This window comes from Syngnathus acus, chromosome 22, assembly GCF_901709675.1.
Source record: "Syngnathus acus chromosome 22, fSynAcu1.2, whole genome shotgun sequence".
NCBI lineage: Eukaryota > Metazoa > Chordata > Actinopteri > Syngnathiformes > Syngnathidae > Syngnathus > Syngnathus acus.
The window spans coordinates 7,067,555-7,083,438 of record NC_051106.1 but is presented as its reverse complement, the minus strand read 5'-3'; the positions used below and the strand labels follow the sequence as shown (position 1 = coordinate 7,083,438).

The window sequence follows — 15,884 nt, the reverse complement described above, 5'->3', positions numbered from 1 at the left end:
GATTTGAGAATACCAAGTATATGATGTAAAATTGATAGTCCCAATAACTCCCATGGCATAGTTGTATTTTCTTTATACAGATGTAGCTTGTTACTTTTCATAAATATATAATGTAAATATGCATACATATGTTTGTAACTGTTTTTGTTACATCATACACTTGTAATTTGACATATCAAATAACATTATCATAATAAAATTGTGAGTTTTAACTCTTGCCTGTGCATATTTTTCATATTGTATTTAATTTATTAAAGGCACAAATTATCCAATATCTTCGAAAATGCAAATGATACCTGTTATGTGCCGTAATATAATAAGCAATACCGACATATTGTCATGCTTAGGAATGATATTGTAGACATTTCTAAATACAAAATTATTTCACATATATTTTAATACCTTTATACAAACGGTAATTTTGAGTTTCGTGTTAAATTCGTAAATTGTACAAAACGTGTTAAATTATACAAGTTAATTTGAAAATATACATTAAAAGTCGACAGATAAATCAACGTTAACAGTAGGCGGAGCCAATAAAGCAGGCGGAACCTTTATTCTGATTGTAAATGCTCGTTTCCGATCGGTCCATGGAACACAACCGGAACAGCATCCGAATATAGCGTTCGTAATACCGTTCGGATTTCATGGAAACAGATTAACTCTACAAATGTATTTTTGTATGTAAATACACTCTCACTTAAACGTCATATCATGGTGGTTAAACCATAGAATAAGCGATGGAGTGTGATATTTTAGACTCATTGGAGCAACTCGGGTGAGTCGACAGCCCACGAGATAGCATGCTAACATGTAGCTTTACATTGTCGGTCTCTCGCCATGTTAACGTTGTCTATAACTCGGCTCCAAAATGTCTTATTAAAATGTTTCTCCCGCTTAGCTATGACGGTCCCCTGACGGAGGAGGCGGCGTTGCTTCAAGCCGCGAAGAGTGGCCTGTCGTCTGCTGAGTATGTGGACCTGTGCCGATGGTTGGTGTCCCGTTTGAAGCCACTATGTAACTTGGAGGAGAGCATCACTTCTGGTCCAGGTGAACTAAAAATGACTCGAATCGACTCTTTATCGCTATAAAACGAAACGCTTGGCCAATTTTTGCTAGTGGTTGCTTAGCGACCAAACAGATAGTCGCCTGGTTCCTTGTCAGTCAAGCCAAATGTCCCTACAGAGGACTTGGACAGCCTGGAGGTGGACATGAGGGGCTTGCTGAAGGAGCTTTGCTGCCCGTATGAATTGTCAGCCATACTAAAGGGAAACTCTAAAGACCATCTCAAGGTTGTCCGTAAGTTACTGCTCAAGCTCATCACGCCGTTAAATTCTGATGACCCTGAATCGGCTCATCATTTATCTGGAGCCTTTTTTTCCAATGTGTTTTTTCGTTTCATGCGCAGTCGAGCTAATTGTTTCTTTTGTGTAGTGTTTTTAAGCTCCGAGCTTCAGGCGGCGCAGATTGCCGTCAGCAGACGAGGCGGCGTTCAGGGAAAAAGCGCGGGCTCGGCATCGCTGGAGCTACGGGAAATCTGCAGCACCTTGAACATTTCACTGTGCAAGGGCCAGGATGGTTTGGATGTCCTGTCTAGCATTCAAAACAAGGTGAGACTCTACTCGAATCCTCTACGCTAAATTTGCAAACAGCTGGAATGTGTCACTACAGGTGGATACACTTGTTGGCAAGTGCCCAAATGGCATCGTGGGAAAACCCGCGTTGAAGAAAGGCCTCAGCAAAGAACACTGGGTATGTGATGATGATGGTTGGACCTTGTGCGTTGAGAGATCTTTCAAGAAAATAAATGCGACAAAAACATTCTAACTGTGGTGTCCGGTTTTGTCCTCACACAGGAGAAGCTCCACAGCATGAACGCAGTCATGTCGACAGAGTACGAATGTCGGCGCAGGATGCTCATCAAGCGCCTGGACGTCACCATTCAGTCGTTCGGGTGGTCAGACAGGGCCAAGGTAAGTTCATTTGTTAGCTTACAGCACAACCTCCAAAGATGAACGCCCTGGAATTGGTACAGTGTTCGAGTTCAGCTGACATGATCTGGGAAATTTACAGGCGCCCTGCTTTTTCTTTGGCATTTTGTTTTGTGTGATGTCACCACAGAAAGTTACCAGTGATGACAAAGAGGAAAAGTATGATGACAACCATAGAGCAGAAAGTGGATCTTTTTGCATCGTAGCAGTAGCGTAGCCACCAGAGGTACACCCAGGTACTAGAAACACCCCAGGCAATTGTTTTATTCTACTACAGTGAACCTTCACATGTTCACAGTGCCACATTTGCCAGTTTTTTTTAATCCTGAAAAAAAACCTATTGCTATTTTTTTCTCAGGCCAAATTCATGTCTCATGTAAAAAATACACTGCATTAACACAATCTTGAGGGATGAGCCTCATCTAGTCTGGTCATAGCCATAATGAATTACAAAAAGGCTATGTCGCCCTCTTGTGGCATTTATAACCAATTACCTTTTTTGCCTTTTTTCCATCCAGAGAGAATTAAATGCAGATTTTTGCTCCTTATTCCTAAAGGTTCTAGTTTTATCAACTTTTTTCATCAGGTTTTCAATTTTTTTTCCATGTGTCGTTTTGTAGTTTTATGTTATATTCCTGTAGGTTCTCCATCTGTGTCTATGATTAAATGTTTTCTTGTTTTGTATTCAGGCCAAGGTTGACAGCATGGCCCAAGCGTACCAGCCCAAGAGACACGCACTGAGGGCCGAAGTTTCAGTGGACACCGCCGCCCTGCTGGCCGCCAGAGAGGACATATGCAACGTGGTCAAGACCAGCAGCGGCGCCAGCAGGCAGAACACCACCTGTGCCATCAACAAGGTAACATATAAGATGTCAACACCTGCTCTTCTTCCGTGGATCAAATACTTGTTTTGAACTCAGCCGTTCAGCTTCTTTGTCTTAAAACAGCAAGATGGGGGTGGGGGAAATACAGAAACATATTATTGTTGCAACTGCAAGTGATTAATTTTTTGGGGTTTTTTTTACGTTTATTATACGGTAAAAGTTAAGTGAAACAGATGCATGTCCATCTTTTAGTGAGTTTTCGTTCAGTTAGTCTTTATGGAGTGTCATAATATTATCTACAAAAACAGTAGGGAGCTCGCAGCATTCGCTTCTCGAGCCCGAATAAAAGAATGTACTCGTAGATCCCAACATCACTCACATTTGTCACTTGCGCGTATTCATCAGATCCAAATGGGAAGAGTTCCGGACCGAGGTGGACGCCCCTCAGAGATAGAACCCCCGCTGCCTGAGATGCCCACTTGGCAGGCAAGGCAAGACAGAGGTGGATGGGGTGGAGGAGGAAGAGGTTGGGTTGGAGGAGGTGGTAGTGGATGGGGAGGAGGAGGAGGTAGGCACGGTGGACATGGCGGCAAGCGAAGACGGTACCAGTATTGATTTAATGTGCTGTTATTCTTTTTAATGACTCATCAAAACATTTAAATAAATTGAACAGGACCCCAGTCTGTCGTGGATTATGAACTTGCTGACACTTTTGTAACAGTAGACATCAACCTCAGTAACCTCACAACGTAGTCTCTCATGGAATAGTATCATTATTTGACACCATGTCATTTTTGCATCATAGATTTTATACAGTTTGTACAGTAAACACACAACACTCACATTGTGTACATTATCAACAAATACATGGACAGACAGATACCAAAATAAATGTGTTTTCCACTAAGACTCCATCAGTGCTTTGGGGGGGGGGGGGGATCAGAAACCCTGAAGCAAATGTAGAAAGTCTTAAAAGTCACACAGTGTCATTATGCATGCATGCATGCATGCGTTTTCTGCTTTTGACTTCCTAGTTGCAGTTCAGCACGCGCAGAAACACCACACAAACTCTTTCACTGCAATCAAACGTTCCTTCATCTTAAAATATAAAAAAAATACAGTCTGCAGGCACTATTCAAATGTTTAAATTAAAAGTTTAAAACAAACAAATCTTTTGATATATTTTTTTTTTCCATTGTCACCTTCCACTCGGTATGTCGCGATAGTTTTGATGCAGCTCAAGCGCTACAGCGCAGTGCTGTTCAAAGTGCTTTATACAGCAAAAGTCACTGTCAAAAAAAACAACACTATAATACTGTTGATAAGAGTTGTGGGTCAGCCCAGTAGTAGCACAGAACACATCTTTGGGACTTCTCAGATGAGCCGGGAGTTGCGGAGGTACTGGACTAACACCTTGTAGATGAAGGTGTACTGGGACAAGGTCTGGACCATCATCATCCTCTGCTGGCGTAGCTTCATCAACACCGTCTTAATGTCCACCATCTGTGGAAATAATTGAAGACATGAGGAAAATGATCTGGCTACTCAATAACGTTACCCTAAATTTGATGATTTACCACTTGATGTTCTTGATAAATATTTGCTGCCCACACTTTTCCAACTCTTGTTAGCTCCAGAGTGGATGCCTCCCGCTTACCTCGTTGTGCTCTAGGCAGGCAATCATGATCTCGGACAAGATGACCACGCCGCTGCGTCCCACTCCGGCGCTGCAATGCACCAGTACGGGCAGGTTGCTGTTCTTTGGCTCACTGATGCTGTTGGTGTGCCTCCGCACCGACTGGATCTCCTCCAGGTAAGCTGGAAACACCACCACACGCCAACATGAAGCCTCGAAAGTAACCAAAATAGTTTGGAGAAAACTCTCCCGGTACTCACTGAGGAAGCCTTTGAAATCGTCGGGACAGCTGTGGTCTGGCCAGTCTGTGTACTGCAGGTGCCACACGGTCCTCTCCTGGCCCATCACCAGGTGTTTGATCTTCAAGCCCGTGGTGGCGTAGCAGCCCGACTCGGTGCGGAAGCGCGTGGTGATCTTGAAGCGGCCGTACGTTACAGTGTTGTGCCGCGAGCCCAGACGAGGCCAGTAACGGAAGCTCTTTTCCCGCCCGCTCTCCTGTGCAAAAGACGAGACCATAGCGTTTAAAAACGTAGGGACGGAACAAGCCGCTGCTAAAAACTATCAACGTACCTCTTCGGCGGTAACCATGGCAATGATGGCGACACCTTGCTCCCATACCATCTGCCAGAAGTCCTGGCATGTGTTGGAAAGCGGCCCCTGGCTGGCGATGTAGTTCCACTCATGTCCTCCTACGTTGATCTGCCGGGACAAAAGACAAACACTTCCTCTTTCAAAAACAACAATTTAAGAGTAAAACCTGTTACGCCACAAGCCTCCCGACACTCGCTCACGTCACTACGTGCCGCGCATTTTTCTGGACTCTTGTGTTATTTGTTCTCACAGATAACCGTTAAGACTACGAAATGCAAGAGATTCTTGATCAGGTAGACCACTAGCCTATTCTGCGCAGCAACGTAAATTAGGTAGCGATCGGACAAAATCTCAAGAACATCTCCTCGGAACGTGGGAGCTCTTACTTTAATGTGTGAGGCGTTGATGTAGCCCGTGTTGTTCTCCTTGGTGGGCACCAGCTCCACGCGGGTGTCATCGTAAGGCAGCACGTCTTGGAAGCGGTTCTTGTCTGCGCTCTCGGCCATTTGGGCGACGGTGCACTCGGCCGCCGGGCGACACTTGGGGATGCTCTCGTACTCTTTCAGCAGCTCACCCATCTCCATGTGCTGCTCCAAGATTTTGCACTGAAACAAAATATCGATTATAAAGCCGGTCGACTTCTCTCCCGACAAGCTTAACAAGATTTCGGGAGTGAAATCAGACAAAGCAAAATGATGTCACTGTTTCTCTATTTATAGCTCGTCTAGTCTACTTTGCTGTTACAATTTGCTTGTATTGTTTAACACTTGTCTGTTCATGCCTAAAATCTTGTTTGCCCGGGTGTGATTCATATACGTGTTATTGAGGCTAGTATGCTAGCTACTGTTGATGTAAAAGGAGTTTTTTTTTTTGTGTGTGTGTGTGTGTGTGTGTGTGTAGAAAACCGTTGTGCACGATGCATGGCGTTAATGCTTTACGATCCTCTCTGATTTATGTTTGTCACCCACAACGTTGACAGTTAAAGCCTTATCCAGGTGAACGAGGCTAACCAGTTTCGCTCGAACCCAGTCAAATTTCTAAGTTTCGCAAAGTATTCGAATTCATTCCTACCCTCTCGTCGTTGGAGTCTAGTTCCCGCTCGTCTTTGGCTTCGCTTTGCGTCGGGTGCCTGGACATGGACAGGCCGTTGAGATGAGCCACCTTCAGGGGCCCCATCTTCCTCGTATCGGAGCGCACGCTCTTCTTCATGCCCTGGCGTGGGGAGACGAGTACATTTAGGAGGTTATGCTGAGGGCGACTGTCGCAGTCAGCGAAGGGAGTTGGTTTTGAGGGTGGCGACAAGTTGTCTCAGACGACAGCACCGCTGGGAGCACTTCTAGAGAAATGTCACCCGGCCGGTTTCTCAATGTACTTCTTTCGAGTGTCGTAGCACAGCTGATGTCACGCCAATACAATGCTGATGTTGAGATTTATTGTGCCCGCGGCGAAGAGCAAGTGACAGCACAGGAAACAAAACAAAAAAAAAAAACCTACCGGTGGAGGTAAACCTTCGATGGTCTTCTTGGCCTGAGGCACGTCAGACACAGGCCTCTTCTTGAAGTCCTTCTTGGACTTGTGCTTGGCCTCGCCGCTCAGGTCTCCCTCTGACACCGAGGGCATGATTCGGGCTTGCCGCACATCGCGCAAGTACAGCGGCTCGGTCTCGTGGAGCAGAGGGTGGACCTTGTAGGTGAGGGCGGCAGCTAGCATAGGGTCCAGAGATGAGCCAATGGGATAAGCAGGGGGTGGCTCAGGAGGGGTCTGTTGTTGAGGAGCCATGAAGAGATGTTGCGGAGATTCCTCTTCGGGGATGATGGCGTCGTGAGAGAGCGGCGTGTGGCGCCCTGCGTCATCATCAAACTCCTCCTCGTCGCCACTGCTGTGCACCAGCATGGTGGCGTCGGAGAGGGACTTCTTGTGACCGTACTCTACGTCTTCCTTGTCACTCCTGTCTTCTGTCTTGGCACGCTCCAAGAACACGTTGAGCTGGGAACCCTGCGAGCGACCTCCGCGCGGGGCCGGAGGAGGCGTGACCGCCTCGACGGCCGAAGTCGACACGTGCCGCTCTTTCAGCCGCATGCCCTCGAGGCTCTGCGCTAGCCCGGCTATCTCGATGGAGTTGCGCTTCTGAGCGTGGTAAGGGGGTCTGTGCACGGGTCCGCTTAAAAGCGGCTCGGATACCTCCTGCAGAGAGTGCGCCACAGGCAAGCTGTCCTCCTGGAAAGTCTGGACAGAATGGTGCACGCGGCGTGTGATAATCAGATCTGGGTTACTGCTGCTGACGTGGAGGTGGCGCGACAGGTCCGGCGTGCTGTTGGCGGGCCGAGGGTGGGCGTACGGGTACGGCGGAGGCGGTCTGTACACCTGCGTCTTCATAATGTTGGCGGCCGGATACTCTTGGGCTTGCTGCAGCTGGACGTTGGTGAGCTCCGGCACACTGACGGCTCCCACCACGGGTCTCCTCTCGATGGGATAAGCGTGGTACGGCGACGGGCCGTGGAAGCTGGAGCCCGTGTGGAAGGGATAGTGGTGGTGGTGCTGGGTGGCGCCACCGTGCTCCCCTCGGATTTCGGGCTGGCTGTAAACAAGAGGGTCCGGCCTGCTGTAAGCGTACGAGTTCCCGATGTTCAGGTTCCTCATGGAGTGGCTTTGCCGGTGCTCCTGGGACAAAAGCATCCCGCCGCCGCCTCGGCTCTTCTGCCGCATGACCGTCTCGTAGTCTGGAGTGGCTCGGTAGGAAGGCGGGATGAGGGCGCTGTGGCGGTGCGAGGGCACGTAGTCAGGCCGGGTGATGTCGCTGGTGATGGAGGGGTTGGAGGACATGGGCGAGGGCTGGAGGTAGTGCTGAGGGTTAGTCAGGGAGCTGGTGCTGTGGGCGCTGTACACACTGCCGTTACGCAAGCGCCCGCCGCCGCCGTAATCCAGAGGTGGGCAGTCCAGGCTGGTTTGGGAGTGGTAGCAGTAACCGTTCTGGCTGTTCATGTACAGGTTGTCTGTAACAGAGCAACACCTCCGGAATTAGCGACGATGACGAACGCTGACACAAGACGATTAAAGTTACCTTGCGATGACGTGTAAGGTTCCGTGAAGTGGCCGTTGTAGTGCATTTGTGGCGGGGGCATCATGTAGCCCTGAGGCTTTGGCTGCTATTCGGGGAAAAAAAAAAGATGAACTAGCATTCCTAAGTAGCTAAGTAGTCTTTGCTCCTAGTTGACTAAATAGTCACAAGAATGTGCATTTAACTCACCAGGGACAATCTTGTTGACGATCTACGTCTGACCGGGTTGACGACTGTGGACTGTGTTTGTCTGGGGACAAAAAAGTCAGTCAACCACAAAAAAATGATGTATTACTTCAAAGGTCACTTAAATGCTGGTAAGACTTGTTTTTATTTTCTAGAACGCCTGTCTTCATTTTAGGAGCGAACTTGTCTGAAGTCGCACATTAGTGATATTGCCTTTATTCAAAGTATCATTGCTTTAAAAATAGCTAGCGCCGCCATTTGCAAAACAAATTTCTGAATTTATTCACTGCCAGGCCTCAAAGTGAACGTACTGAGTAACTTAGCGTGTCTCTATAATTAGCTGCCGTGGTCGCTTGCCGTACTTAAATTTGAAACGTGCTACTTGGCTAACTGCGCTGCTCACCCCTTATTTGAAGGCAGAGAGGGACGAGAGAGCATTGGAAAACGAGGAAAGGCAAGAGTGAGGAGAGACTTCTGGGAGCCTTCGGGAGGCATGGGGTCACACTCCTCCCTGAGGAGGAGGGAGGGCGGAGGGTTGAGGTGGAGGAGGTCAGAGAAGTGAGTCTTGCGTCACTTGGGAGTGGCGCTCGCCAGACAAGCGACAAAAGAGCCAGGAAGTGGGCTAGACGTGTGAAACTTACAGGCTGCTCTTGTTGAGCTTATAAAACTTGAGCCTGGCCAGACACATGCGACACACGTATTTGGAAGTTTCCATGTCCTCCTGCGGTAGAAAGAAAAAAAAAAAAGAGCAAGTGAAAACGACAGAGTCCCCAGAGAGGATTGCTGCTGAGAGTGCATTCCGACAGCACGCACAGAGCTTCAGCTGACACGACGTGGCTTTTATGGCCCAGACGACAGCAGCAGCAGCGGCAGCGACAACAACAACACTGTTGTGACTGGCTGAGCCTAATTCCAATAAGAGAGCGCAATGTCGAGAGAGAGACTTACGGTCTGGAACTGGACACTCTCCTCTCTGTTGAGCAACTCCAAGGCAAAGAAAGACCTGTTGTGACTCATGTTGTTAATTTCATTCCACCTGCACGGCCAATTCAAGCAAAAAAGAAAGGGAGAACATATGATGTCATTGCAGTCGCAGCAAAACGCTCAATAGCGAGCATTTGTGTCGCTACGCGACGTACACAATGTTTCTGCCGGACTCGGCCAATCGGTGTGAGTGGAAGAGAACATTACCTGAATAAATGAAGAGGCCTGCCATTTTTATGTTTGACAAAGATGCCGTCCAGGCAGGAGCCCAACGTCACATCTGTGCCCGTGTTGTCCTGTTTAGGCAACATGACAAATGTGACTCACGTCATAAAAGCTTGACTTTTTTTTCTTCCGTAGGCTAGCTGCAACCAACCTTGGCTTGATAACTCTCGTGGCCGTAGCCCTCCATTTTCTCCACCTCTTGCATGTACAACATCTCGGCCTCTGGGGACGACAGACCCCTGAGAACGATACAAGTCCGGTCTAGTTAATGGAAACATGATGGAAAAGTAAACGTTCATCTTGTAATCCAATATTTGGACGTCTCGTGCTTTTAGTCACGGTCAGATTACTGTGACTGATGCTAATTAGCGCTTTTTCCACTCACTAGTCCATAAACCAAACCATCCTGTTTACATTCTTGAGACCAATAAGAAACAGGAGCGCCCCGTGGTGTTTGAAACATCCAACGGATGACAACAGGGACTCGTGACAAGCGCTCTCACCTGTAAGACTGATAGAGAAGGGCCACTTTCTGAGTGGCCTCCTCCAGAACTTGCTCATCCTGGATCCAGTCCTGCAATGATGCAAACGTGATTACAGAAAATGCCACCAATACTCAAATTGTCTTTTAGGAAAATGGCTTACGATGGGGAACAGCGCAAATTTCTGAAGAAACTCCTGAGAATCGTAGCGGTTGAAGTCTCCGAAGTCGGCTGCGATAGGTGGAAAACACGCATGGTGTCAAACAGTGTCGACGCTGCTAACTGCTAACATTGACGCTACCTTGCACGGCGAGGCTAGCCAAGCGAATGGCTTGTTCTAAAGTGCATGAGATGCGGCCCTCCAGCACATCCTTCTTCAACTGTAGATAATACTGATATCTGAAAGTCAACAAATGAAGTCAATTGAACAATTGTCCAAATCCTGAGAAGAGAATTGACTCAAATACCGTTAAAGCAATTCGTAAGGGTTATAATAGTAATTACGTTGTTGACTGCTAACATTACCCTGCTATTGCTAACTGCAACATTTTTTTCCCCTTGACCTTTGTAGGTGTTTCTTAGCATTCATGCAATCTCAATGAACGAGTCGTCTTCTTGGAATCTGTTTTGAACTTCACCTCGTGATCTCCTGCTGCAGCTGAGCGACACTGGGGATGTAGAACACCACTCCGAAATAGACGGTAGGCTCCACACTGTACTTGTCCAACTGCTTCTTCAGCGGTTTTTCCAGGTCGATCCACCTCTGCAGGTTCTGTTTGTTCAGGTACCATAGACTAAAGAACGTGATCTAATACGTGGGAGAAAAAAAAAACACAAACATCATATGACATACATTACACTCTATGCACATAACAAACCTAATATGGGAAAAGAACAAGCAAAGCCTGTCTATTGCTGACATACCTCTCTTAACTCCAGTCGCTGGGCGACTGCCTCCAAACATTCCTGGCCCGTGCTCTCCACTGACAGCGTGAACTCCACAAACTCGCCATTGAGCTGCTGGATGCGAGTGACCAGGCAGCTCTTGCTAGAAACCGTGTACCGTCTCGTGCGCTTGAGCTTCAAGCCGAAAGGCAAGGGCATGATTCGCGCCGGTGGGAGTCGTTCGTGTTTTAGTCTTTGCAAATGACTCGCTTCGCTGTCCCCTCTAATAAGACTTTAGGAATGGTGTCAGTCATGGGGCTCATTATTAGGCAGACCTGAACAGATGACACCAAATATATTATTAAGATAAAAAGCACAAGTCATTTTTTCCTTCAGTGTGATCTGGTGTAGTTCTACAGCATCACAATATTACAGTCAAGCTAAAGTGATGATTTAGTCTGTATTTATCGATTTTGAAATTCACAACTGCAAAGACCATGACTGCACACGCGTGCATCACCTAATTTGACCAAATATATCAATCAAATCAGTTCAACAAAATGAGCAATCAACTTGGTTTCCACTGGGGCAGTTTTGATCTTAATTTTCAATCGTGATTCGGCCTCCGGACATTAGTCTGATCCAGACAGTCAACTGTGGAGCGCTAAATCCCTGCCCGAGGTTCGGAACACGCCAAACTTCTCTTCAACTCCTCTACTAGGCATTTAGTGCTTTACCGGTATGCGATCGTTAAGATCGTTATGTCAAAGTAATCGGCCATGTACTTTAGATCGTCTCGGGAGTCATCCGATTGAGTATTTACATGCAAAATCTGCAGGTTTAGCTTTAGCTCGCTAACACAGGCCCAGCAAGTAGACTACACCCGCGAGTAGCTGACGTCGCCGGTAAATATTTTGGCCGGAGCCGCTCGTCGTTACCGTTGAGCCGCCAGGAGAGTTTAAAGGTCCGGCTCCGAAGACAAGAGGGCTTGAGTCCCAGCGATAGCTCCACCACGAGGCACCTACTATTCTTTTAATAATTTAGAATAATTGCATTAAATCCCAAACGTGTGCGATCCTGGGTAAGGGCAAAAGTGTCACTTCGTGTCCCACTCTGCGTCCTGCATCACTCGGGTTCCAAGCGTGTTTTGCTTCCTGGGATTGGAGGCGCAACAAGTGTCTTCATCCGCGGACCTACAACTTTTGTAAATGTGTTTTATTACTCGATGAAAGCCCAAGAAAAACAAAGTATACTTGAAAAGTTTTGATTGTAAACAAAATGATACCGCATGGCTTAAATTCATCAACAAGCTTTGATAAAGTATGTATTTCTGGCATCGTCGCGGAGGGATACACGGGGATTTTCGTGACCTCAGAGAGCTGGAATGCCGAGTGGTGAGAATTCTCCTGGAGGACCAGCTGCCAAGACCTGCTGGCCGCTGACCTCCTTGTTTACCTTCCACCTCGGCTGACGGCCCTTATCGCGCCCACGCTAAACATCGCATTGTGAAAGAATACCGTTTGTTTGCAAAATAGCCCCCGCGGTCACATTCTTTTTCCACCCAATTATAGGTCGTGCAAATAATGCAGAGGACTTGTAGAAATATTTATTGCAAATTGAAAGACACTTTGTGGTGACTCACTGAATACGTACCCACCCCAAACCTTTTCACAGTCATTTCAAGCCAGGCCTTTTTTTTTTTTTTTTACTTATTTCAGAATAAACGAAAGTCAATATTCTTGCAAAGAATAATAGATAGGGCAGCATCTGTGTGACAGGGAGTAAAGAAACTCCACTAATAGACCAGTAACTCATGTCCACAAAAAAATACAATTACTAATAGATGCCACAAGGTGGCGTCAAAGAACTACTTTTCCGCTAGTGCTTTGTTGTGATCTCTTCAGGTATTTCAGAAAGAGCAGAAACAGTGAATAGCTTGGGGTTTCAGAAAATAGCAGAGGATAATTCTTAAAAGAGAAAAGGTGAAATTGCAAGAAAAACAAGTAAACACTGTATTGGAACACATCTGTGTTCTAGAGGCTCTAAATGTTAGTGTGTGAAACATTCAAAAGTCATCTTCGCTGACAGAACCCAATGTATATGTTTGCTGCTCGCTGGGAGAGTCCACGTTGTCACGTTTAGCGTATTTTTCAACACGCAGCGACTCTGAAAACCTTCTTTCCAGGTCTTCAAGAACACTGCGGTTTTCTTCAGTGTCTGACCCTGCTTGGTCCCGATGGCTCTCCACACCGTAGGCCTCTTCCTGCTTTGTCACAACCGGTTGGTAGTCCCCTTCATCCTTTTCTTCATAATTCGCATCTTCTTCGCGATTGTCCTCCTCCTCCGTCTTTTCACTCGCTGTCAGCAAAGAACTTCTTTCAGGAGACCACGGCTGTGGAGAGCTCAACACGGGCTCCTCCAGGCAGTGCTCGGGAGAATTATTGCGATCGCTTGCATAATCAAAGAGATTGTCGTCCTCTTCAGCTGTCACCCGCTCCAGCGTCGATTCGGGCATCACCATGAGGCTATCGAGCAGGTCTTTTTTCCCAGGCCCCTCACTGTAGGAGGACGCAGCGGAAGGTTCATCCAGGTTGTTGCGCAGAATATCCAGAAGGTGACGCATTTTAGCCTAAAATAAGACAGTGACACCTTGAAGCCTTTGCTTGACTTTCAAAATGTTTATTGCTACAAATCTCAATCAGGTTCCCCAACATGCACTTCAAGCATACTTACTTCATCCAGACGATGCAGATTCATATCGATATGCCGCTGTACCACCCGGTCGAGGATCCTTGAAGGACAAACGGTTATGTTACCATCATGTACTCAAGCCGACCCAAAGTGGTTATTAACCCAATAACGAAAAAGAAGTGCTCCAGTCCGATCACACAAGATATATCTGTAAGATATGAAAACAACCATGGAACAGGAAATGACGTTTTACTGACTGCAGACCTCACCTGTTTGAAACTGATCCTCTGGACAAGATGTCTTCCGTGACATCATTAATAAACTCAAGGTACATCAATTCTTCATCACTGTCAAAGAACAGATTCTTATTGATCTTATTGATCTTAATGCAGTAAAGGTTATGAAGACATATTTACTCTGCACTTGGAGACGTGTTTCCACTCTCGAAAGAGAACCTAGAGGAAAGAATCGCTTTAATAGGACTGCAAAAGTCACATTTTGTGCATTCTTTTACCTGGTGGCATGGTCGAAGGGATCGTGTTTTGCCGTTATTGAATACGTGCCGGTGAGCTTGTCCTCAGCCGACTGCTGCTCTTTATTGAGTTCCTGGGACAAAGAAAGATGTCCAATATTGTGCTACACTGATTTTACAGTGACTATAAAAATTGTACACAATTGTCTTCAATCTCTTTTTAGGGCCAAGGATTGTGAATGCAAACTAACCTGAGGTGGCTCATCCAACTCCTGCGGCACAGTTTCTGCTCTGCAAGAAGCAGTTCAAACAACAATACGAATCAATTTGAAGAGGTGAGACTTTGCAGTAACTAACCGTTTCTCCGCTTTCAAGTCGTTGCTCTCCTCAGCCAGATTGGCGCCCCACGGTGCTCGATAGTAGCGATAACTAGACAGGTACGAGCTCTTTTGTGACTTCAGCATCTTAGGTGTGAAAGGCTTTTCTTGGGTGAAGTGCTGCGAATGTTTCTCAAGCAAGTCACCGCTGTACGTCTTTTGCACAGGATCGCGAAAGGCCTTGAAGCTCGGCTTGCCCGAGGCGCACGGGTATCCGGACGGCCGCCCCCGGGACGTCAGCTCCTGGCTTCGAAACTTGAGTTCCACGGCGGAATAAGGGCGCTGATGATTAGCTTTAGTGGATGGAGAGGAGACCTCGTTTGCATGAAAAAATCTGCTGAATCCAGGGCTGGAGTGCACAGAGTTTCTTGAGCAGAGGTAGGGTCTGCATTCAGACTGCATGGAACATCGACTCTAAAAGAAAAATGACACGGTAAATGGCCGAGCCTTGCTGCAAATTGTTCAATCAAAAAAAACTGTGCCAGTTGCTTACTTGTGCCGAGTAACATCTGCTATTCCTGTGCGAGAGCGAATGTGCTGACTGGGGACGACCTCCTTTTTTCAAATACTCCTGTCTCATCCGGTCGCTGTCTGCTTACACATGAAACCATATGCGAATATCTTCTCAATGTTATTATACACACGGAATGTTGGTGTTAAGAGATAAACTGGGACGTGTTACTTACACTTCACGCTTTGCGTAAGGCTTTTGGGTACTGAGGTGTCGATAACAGCTGCAAGGAAACATAAAATATGATTTGTTTTACAGAGAGGGAAGGAGACAGCTCCTTGTACTTTCACTATTACGTGCTGTGATGTTCATGTTTCTAAAAGCTCACCTTTAGCTGAATAAATCCGTTTGTAGTGAGACATCATGTGATCATTAATCAATCCTTGGGCCCACTTGTTGGAGGAGTTAGGAGAAAATGCTGAAAAATAATTAGGACACTCAGAAACAGCTCTCAAAATCAACCAACAATGTCTTAAAATCTTAGTAAAAATAATACTTACGGCTACTTTTCAATGCCTGCCCTCTGATGTTAAGGCTGGACCCAGGGCCCGATAATACACTCCCTAAAATAATAAGAAGAATGGCAATAATATACTATCAATAATATAAGACATTTTCTGCATGCCTATAATACATTATGCAAAGCTATTGCTAATGCTAAGCACGGTTACGTACGTCTCCTCGAATCCATGTCAACGTATCCCATTTTCTCCCAAACTATTGCAAAAGTGCAACGACAAAGCCTTAACACATCTAGAAATCACAACGGGGATTATTATTGACATTCTAGCTTCTTATCGCACGAATGGAGGATCCCAAAGCTTCGCCGTCGCCATGCCGGTTGCTGAGAACGGTGACGTCACTCCACTATTCGCGCATGCGCAAAGAAAGAAAGAGAAGGTGGAACTTCAAAACGGGTGATGTCTGACGCAAATTCTTGAACGTTTTCAAAATTTAAAACAATTTGAAAT

General features: G+C 46.5%; 3 protein-coding genes across 7 annotated transcripts; 1 reads left to right on the top strand and 2 right to left on the bottom strand.

Moving 5' to 3' along the window:
- Nucleotides 1-740: 740 nt before the first annotated feature.
- Nucleotides 741-3,722, top strand: fam98b (family with sequence similarity 98 member B). The gene is made up of 8 exons (XM_037240860.1): nucleotides 741-778; nucleotides 902-1,050; nucleotides 1,186-1,299; nucleotides 1,435-1,610; nucleotides 1,672-1,752; nucleotides 1,857-1,973; nucleotides 2,681-2,848; nucleotides 3,221-3,722. Exons 1-8 carry the CDS (start codon nucleotides 741-743, stop codon nucleotides 3,428-3,430), a joined length of 1,053 nt encoding a protein of 350 aa, XP_037096755.1. The 3' UTR covers nucleotides 3,431-3,722.
- Nucleotides 3,723-4,002: 280 nt separating this feature from the next.
- On the bottom strand, nucleotides 4,003-11,989 carry ptpn21 (protein tyrosine phosphatase non-receptor type 21). Of its 4 annotated transcripts, none has more exons than XM_037240854.1 (20): nucleotides 11,801-11,989; nucleotides 10,902-11,197; nucleotides 10,616-10,785; nucleotides 10,279-10,376; nucleotides 10,141-10,208; nucleotides 9,999-10,069; nucleotides 9,647-9,734; nucleotides 9,478-9,566; nucleotides 9,235-9,322; nucleotides 8,928-9,007; nucleotides 8,690-8,797; nucleotides 8,290-8,350; nucleotides 8,104-8,185; nucleotides 6,537-8,035; nucleotides 6,114-6,254; nucleotides 5,429-5,647; nucleotides 5,022-5,150; nucleotides 4,712-4,946; nucleotides 4,473-4,633; nucleotides 4,003-4,318 (listed from the first exon to the last, which is right to left on the bottom strand). In XM_037240854.1, the coding sequence occupies exons 2-20, from the start codon at nucleotides 11,079-11,081 to the stop codon at nucleotides 4,190-4,192; spliced, it is 3,696 nt and encodes a 1,231-aa protein (XP_037096749.1). In that variant the 5' UTR covers nucleotides 11,082-11,197; nucleotides 11,801-11,989; the 3' UTR covers nucleotides 4,003-4,189. The 4 variants fall into 4 exon arrangements, with proteins under 4 accessions (XP_037096749.1, XP_037096748.1, XP_037096750.1 ...); XM_037240853.1 differs by having other exon boundaries at nucleotides 8,104-8,188; nucleotides 11,801-11,988; XM_037240855.1 differs by lacking the exon at nucleotides 8,690-8,797 and having other exon boundaries at nucleotides 8,104-8,188; nucleotides 11,801-11,988.
- A 457-nt stretch (nucleotides 11,990-12,446) lies between these two features.
- On the bottom strand, nucleotides 12,447-15,792 carry spata7 (spermatogenesis associated 7). Of its 2 annotated transcripts, none has more exons than XM_037240858.1 (12): nucleotides 15,589-15,792; nucleotides 15,414-15,476; nucleotides 15,242-15,331; nucleotides 15,089-15,136; nucleotides 14,896-14,993; nucleotides 14,383-14,816; nucleotides 14,277-14,316; nucleotides 14,067-14,159; nucleotides 13,970-14,001; nucleotides 13,823-13,900; nucleotides 13,596-13,653; nucleotides 12,447-13,491 (listed from the first exon to the last, which is right to left on the bottom strand). In XM_037240858.1, the coding sequence occupies exons 1-12, from the start codon at nucleotides 15,617-15,619 to the stop codon at nucleotides 12,928-12,930; spliced, it is 1,629 nt and encodes a 542-aa protein (XP_037096753.1). In that variant the 5' UTR covers nucleotides 15,620-15,792; the 3' UTR covers nucleotides 12,447-12,927. The 2 variants fall into 2 exon arrangements, with proteins under 2 accessions (XP_037096753.1, XP_037096752.1); XM_037240857.1 differs by having other exon boundaries at nucleotides 13,970-14,008; nucleotides 14,068-14,159.
- Between the last annotated feature and the right edge of the window lie 92 nt (nucleotides 15,793-15,884).

Excerpts from the sequence above, each read along its gene's own strand:
- spata7 (XM_037240857.1), bottom strand. The coding sequence starts at position 15,619 with ATGGGATACGTTGACATGGATTCGAGGAGAC. Across the intron at positions 14,817-14,895 it reads GCAGATGTTACTCGGCACAA|AGTCGATGTTCCATGCAGTC; the intron begins GTAAGCAACTGG and ends TTTTTCTTTTAG. Across the intron at positions 14,317-14,382 it reads GACTTGAAAGCGGAGAAACG|AGCAGAAACTGTGCCGCAGG; the intron begins GTTAGTTACTGC and ends TGCTTCTTGCAG.
- fam98b (XM_037240860.1), top strand. The coding sequence starts at position 741 with ATGGAGTGTGATATTTTAGACTCATTGGAGCAACTCGG. Across the intron at positions 779-901 it reads GACTCATTGGAGCAACTCGG|CTATGACGGTCCCCTGACGG; the intron begins GTGAGTCGACAG and ends TCTCCCGCTTAG. Across the intron at positions 1,753-1,856 it reads GCCTCAGCAAAGAACACTGG|GAGAAGCTCCACAGCATGAA; the intron begins GTATGTGATGAT and ends GTCCTCACACAG.
- ptpn21 (XM_037240853.1), bottom strand. The coding sequence starts at position 11,081 with ATGCCCTTGCCTTTCGGCTTGAAGCTCAAGCGCACGAGACGGTACACG. Across the intron at positions 9,008-9,234 it reads AGAGTGTCCAGTTCCAGACC|GAGGACATGGAAACTTCCAA; the intron begins GTAAGTCTCTCT and ends TTTCTACCGCAG. Across the intron at positions 8,189-8,289 it reads CGTCAACAAGATTGTCCCTG|CAGCCAAAGCCTCAGGGCTA; the intron begins GTGAGTTAAATG and ends TTCCCCGAATAG.